The following is a 5,816-nucleotide window of genomic DNA, read 5'->3' as shown; positions in this document are numbered from 1 at the left end:
TTCAAATCTAAACAACCGTTTGATTAATTCACAAGCTCTTCCCTTTCCTCATTCATAATTACCAGTATTTCCCAAATCATAAATACCAGAATCATTAAAATAAGCTGGATTTTACTCTCCCAATTTTGGTTGTCTCCGTGTATCAAGAATCGCATGAATGTCCTTTTGTTTGTCTGCCTGTCTGTGTGTCTGCTTGTTTATTGGACCGAATGTCTGTCTGCCTGGCTGTGTGTCTGCTTGTTTATTGGACCGAATGTCTGTCTGCCTGTCTGTGTGTCTGCTTGTTTATTGGACCGAATGTCTGTCTGCCTGGCTGTGTGTCTGCTTGTTTATTGGACCGAATGTCTGTCTGCCTGGCTGTGTGTCTGCTTGTTTATTGGACCGAATGTCTGTCTGCCTGTCTGTGTGTCTGCTTGTTTATTGGACCGAATGTCTGTCTGCCTGTCTGTGTGTCTGCTTGTTTATTGGACCGAATGTCTGTCTGCCTGTCTGTGTGTCTGCTTGTTTATTGGATCGAATGTCTGTCTGCCTGTCCTGCTCTGTCCCCACTGGTAGTCTGTTACATGTTTGTCTGTTTCAGTGTATGTTCGATTGATTGATTCCCTTTCTGTTTGTTTTTTTTCCTGCCTGCTTGCTTGTCAGCCTGTTTGTCTATGTGTGTGTGTCTGTCTGTCTGTTTGCCTGCTTATCTGTCTGTCTGTTTGCCTGCTTATCTGTCTGTCTCTCTATCTGCCTGCCTGCCTGTCTGCCTGCCTGTCTGCCTGCCTGTCTGCCTGCCTGCCTGCCTGCCTGCCTGCCTGCCTGCCTGTCGGACTGCCTGCCTGCCTGCATGCCTGCCTGTTTGCCTGCCTGTCTGCCTGTCTGCCTGCCTGCCTGCCTGCTTGCCTGCCTGCCTGCCTGCCTGCCTACCTGCCTGCCTGCCTGCCTGCCTGCCTGCCTGCCTGCCTGCCTGCCTACCTGCCTGCCTGTCTGCCTGTCTGCCTGCCTGCCTGCCTGCTTGCCTGCCTGTCTGCCTGCCTACCTGCCTGCCTGCCTGCTTGCCTGCCTGTCTGCCTGCCTGCCTGCCTGCCTGCCTGTCTGCCTGCCTGCCTACCTGCCTGTCTGCCTGTCTGCCTGCCTGCCTGCCTGCCTGCCTGCCTGCTTTCCTGCCTGCCTGCCTGCCTACCTGCCTGCCTGCCTGTCTGCCTGCCTGCTTGCCTGCCTGCCTGCCTGCCTGCCTGCCTACCTGCCTGCCTGTCTGCCTGCCTGCCTGCCTGCCTGCCTGCTTGCCTGCCTGCCTGCCTACCTGCCTGCCTGCCTGCCTGTCTGCCTGCCTGCCTGTCTGCCTGCCTGCCTGCCTGCCTGCCTACCTGCCTGCCTGCCTGTCTGTCTGCCTGCCTGCTGCATCTCAACCATCAAGGCTAATTCATTCACACCCGAGTGTATAAACGTCGCGCGCTGCAAAGATTTAGTTTCCTTCCGGTTGCCAAGAGATTTTCGCCCTTAGAACTGTACAGCACAAGACCTAGAATAACACATGTGCACATACTAATACCGAGAAATGAAGACAAAAAAGAAACAACCCAAGCAAAAAAAAAAAAAAAAAAAAAAAACAAGGACAATAATAATGCACATTTTTCTTTTCTTTTCGTCAACATTCCAGAAGATTCTTGAGCTGTCTGCGAGCGAATGTTTGAGAGACTGAGCGCGGTGTTGGAAGAGGCTTAAGAGAGAAGTGCAATAAAGCGGGAGATAATGAGGCTCGATGATGAGGGTGGGGAGAGAGAGGAAGAGAAGGGGAAGAAGAATGTGATGAGAGGTAGAATATAGCGCTGATAAAACCATACCGAATAAACATGGAGAGGAGGTAAATGAAGGGAAGGAGAAGGAAGGAGGAGGAGGAGGAGGAGGAGGAGGAGGAGGAGGAGGAGGAGGAGGAGGAGGAGGAGGAGGAGGAGAAGAAGAAGAAGAAGAAGAAGAAGAAGAAGGAGAAGAAGAAGAAGAAGGAGGAGGAGGAGTAGAAAGGGGAAGATGAGGAGGAGGAAGAGGAGGAGGAGTAGTTGGGAAAGAGCTGAAGGAGGAGGCGGGGGAGAATGAATAGCATCAGCGGAGAACGACGACACAAGATGAATCATTTCGCTCAAAGAGAAGAGGAAGCGAAAGAGGAAAAGAAGAATAAAAGTAAAAGCGAAAGAAAAAAAAGCCCGCTCAGTGAAGAATGAAAATGACAGCAAACCCTGAAGCAGTGAGAGAGAGAGAGAGAGAGAGAGAGAGAGAGAGAGAGAGAGAGAGAGAGAGAGAGAGAGAGAGAGAGAGAGAGAGAGAGAGAGAGAGAGAGAGAGGAGAGGGAGAGGGAGAGGGAGGGAGGGAGGGAGAGGAGGAGGAGGAGAGAGAGGGAGAGAGAGAGAGAGAGAGAGAGAGAGAGAGAGAGGGAGAGAATAGAGGAGAGAGAGGAGGAGAGAGAGAGAGAGGGAGAGAGAGAGAGAGAGAGAGGGAGGGGGGGGGGGGGGGAGGAGAGAGAGAGAGAGAGAGAGAGAGGGGTTAAAGGAAAAAAAATGAAAGTGACAGAGCAAGAGCTAAGAAGAGAGGGGAAGAGAACAAGAGACATGAGACGAGAGAAGAGAAATAAAGAAAAGAAAGGATAGAAAATCGAAAGAAAAAGAAAGAACAGGAAAAAATACAACAAAGAAAATACAATAATACAGGAGGAGAGATATATAAAAAGATTAATGAATGAATGAATAAATAAATACACAAATCGATAGATAAGAAGTAAATAAATAAGTAGTTATATAATTAAATAAACAGATCGTAAACAGACTAAATAGCATAATATTATCGTAAATATTTCAATTCCTGAGCTATTTAATTATACCTTTTAATTCAGCTGACCTAATATCCACTATACAGTGTTGAACAGATCTCGATGCGATATTGAAAGTAATTGACAGTAAAAGGACAAAGCGACATTAATAGAAAAAGTTCTGGAAGGAATGACAAAACATGGAAAAATATGTCCTAAAATCCTGGAGAAAAAAAGTAAAAGTAAATAAACCGAAAAAAAAAAGTCTGACCGAAAAATCTAACCATAAAGATGTCTATTAATACGTGAATACACCTCTCATTCACCTCCCCCCCTAGTCCCTCCGTCCCCCGTCCTCTCCCCCTGTTCCCCTACCCCTTCTCCCCTCCTCCCCTTTCCTCGTCCCTCCTTCCCTCGTCCACCATCATTTCCCACTATTCCCCCGTCCCCAGTCTCCCATCCCCTCCTCCCCCTTCCCTTGTCCCCCATACCCTCGCCCCCCTCTCTTTCCCCTCCCATCCCCCTCCCTTTCCCTCGTCCTCCGTCCCCTTTACTGAACTATGATTCGAGTCTTGTCATTTAAAGTCCGCTAAGTTCCGAGTTTATGAGGCTTGGGGGAGGGGGAGGGGGAGAGTGAGAGGGGAGGGCGTGGGAGGGTATAGGAGGGTAGGAGGTGGGGAGGGGGTAGAAGGGATTGAGGGAAGGGAGGGACAGTGAAGGGAAAGGAAAAGTTGCCTGGAAATAAGTCAACTTTGGACTCTCGGGGCGGGTACAATAAGGGTCATTATCATGAAGTCGGGTGCATGCACGCTGGCAGGCAGGCAAGCAATTTAAGGGACGAACATACGCAGGAACATGTCTCTAAAGAAGCAGGCTATTGAAAGATATTTGGGGATGGGTGGGGGTGGGGGAGGGGAGTCGAGTACACGAAAAGGCAGCGAGAAAGAGAGATGGCGGAGGCAGGAGACGGAGTGGGCAGAGAGAGAGAGAGAGAGAGAGAGAGAGAGAGAGAGAGAGAGAGAGAGAGAGAGAGAGAGAGAGAGAGAGAGAGAGAGAGAGAGAGAGAGGGGGGGGGGAGACATGAAGCAACAGGAAAGGAAAAGAAACAGAGAGGAAAAATCCAAAACCAACATATCTGAATATATATTCAAAGTAAAGACACGTCCCAAAACCAAACAAGAACCAAATATTAAAAAAAGGAAACGAAAGAGAACGAAATAATATTTGGCGTCATTTCAGAGACACTCTCAATGGCGTATGTTGATCTCCAGAGTCTAGCAACCACTCGCCGTGCACAAGTTTGTGGAAATGTTTCTCTCAAAAACTCGTTACATAGCGTGCATTTCCCATAACCGTGCGTGTAATATCATCTACTCATAAGAGCGTGTGCATGTTTACATATGTTCATGGCATGCTAAAGTGTCTGTTTCTGTACATATTCTGTAACTGTGTACGTAAGTTTGCAAATCCACTATTCACCGTTCGTATCCTAAATACGAACATATTTGCAAATGAGGATAAAGACAAATGGCCCTATTACTCCTGCGCAGCCAATCAACACGAGTACTCACCAAGTAGTTTGGAGAGCCAGTCGGCGAGGTCCTCCTTGAGGGGGAGCAGCTGGCGCTCGTGGGCCTCGGCGATCTTGGCGTTGAGGAGAGACATGTACTCGGTCTCCGTGCGGGGGTACTCGTCGTCCTCCAGCTCGAGGCAGAAGGAGGGCTCCCTGGAGGACGAGGGGGAGAGAGAAAGGGGGATATGAAAATGGAGGTTCCTAAAGGCGTGAGAGGGGGGGGGGGAGTGAGGATGAAGGGAAGTGAGGGGAGGAAAAGGGAAGAGGAAGGGGAGGAGGAGGGAGAGCGACGGCAGAGGAAGGGGAGGAGGAGAGAGAGCGAAGGCAGAGGAAGGAGGAGGAGGAAAAAAGAAAGAAGAAGCAGGTAGAGGGAAAGGGAGGGAAGGGAAGGAAAGTGAAGAGCACGGAAAGGAAGGGAAAGTAAGGGGAAAGATGAAAAAGAGAGGCAATGGATAGGGAGACGAAGAGAAGAGATAAAAAGGGAAGAGAAGAGACAAGAAGCAAGGAAGAAAAAATAAAAAGATAACGAAGAGAAGTAGAATCTAGCGCTAATAAAACCACACCGAGTAAACACGGAAGAAAATGAACATCTTCGCTCCAAGGAAAGCCTGGAAAGGCGAAAGTGCAGGAGAGGAAATGAGATCAAAGAAACAAGGAAAAAAGTACAAGAGCAAATGGAATCTAAAAGATATGTCTTAGAAAAAAAAATAGGAATAGGTCGATAAATCATAAAAGGCAACCCGAGAGAGAGAGAGAGAGAGAGAGAGAGAGAGAGAGAGAGAGAGAGAGAGAGAGAGAGAGAGAGAGAGAGAGAGAGAGAGAGAGAGAGAGAGAGAGAGAGAGAGAGAGGAGAAAGTGTGAGAGACAGAGAGGGGAAAGAGGAAGACGAGAGAGAGAGAGAGGGAGAGAAAGAGAAGAGAGAGAAAGAGAGAGGGAAGAGAGAGAGAGAGAGGGAGAGAGAGAGAAAGGTGAGAGGCAAAGAGAGAGAGGAAAGATAGAGAGAGAGAGAGGAGAGAGAGGAGGAGGAGAGAGAGAGAGGAGAGAAGAGAGAGAGAGGAGAGAGAGATAAAGAGAGAGAGAGAGAGAAGAGAGAGCGAGAGAGAGAGGAGCGAGAGAGAGAGAGAGGAGAGAGAGGAGAGAAGAGGAGAGAGAAAGAGAGAGAGAGAAGAAGAGAGAAAAAGGAAGAAAAAAGGGGAGAGAGAAAGAGAGAGAGAAGAGAGAGGAGGAGATTGGAGAGAGAGAGGGCAGAGAGAGAGAAGAGGGAGAGAGAGAAGCGAGAGGAGAGAGAGTGAGAGAGGCGAGAGAGAGAGAGAGAGAGCGAGCGAGAGAGGAAAGAGAGAGATGAGAGAAGAGAGAAAGAAAGGAAAATGAAAGAAAAAGAGAAGAGAGAGAGAGAGAGAGAGGAGTGAGAGAGAGAGAGAGTGGGTGAGTGAGATGAGAGAGAGGATAGAGAGAGAAGAG

At 48.7% G+C, this 5,816-nt stretch overlaps 1 protein-coding gene across 20 annotated transcripts in view; it reads right to left on the bottom strand.

Annotated features, from left to right (window-relative positions):
* LOC122249834 (uncharacterized) overlaps positions 1 to 5,816 on the bottom strand; it is a 185,611-nt gene that overhangs the window by 90,120 nt on the left and 89,675 nt on the right. For all 20 annotated transcript variants that reach the window (XM_086540967.1, XM_086540966.1, XM_086540965.1 and 17 more), the window contains exon 3: positions 4,354 to 4,508. In XM_086540967.1, the coding sequence (XP_086397093.1) occupies positions 4,354 to 4,508 (155 nt within the window). The remainder of the gene's footprint in view (positions 1 to 4,353; positions 4,509 to 5,816) is intronic.

This window comes from Penaeus japonicus, unplaced genomic scaffold (assembly GCF_977035675.1).
Source record: "Penaeus japonicus unplaced genomic scaffold, GWHDUDI00000001_assembly GWHDUDI00000010, whole genome shotgun sequence".
NCBI classification, from domain to species: domain Eukaryota; kingdom Metazoa; phylum Arthropoda; class Malacostraca; order Decapoda; family Penaeidae; genus Penaeus; species Penaeus japonicus.
The sequence above is the reverse complement of the archived record's forward strand: the minus strand, read 5'-3'. Positions and strand labels throughout refer to the sequence as shown.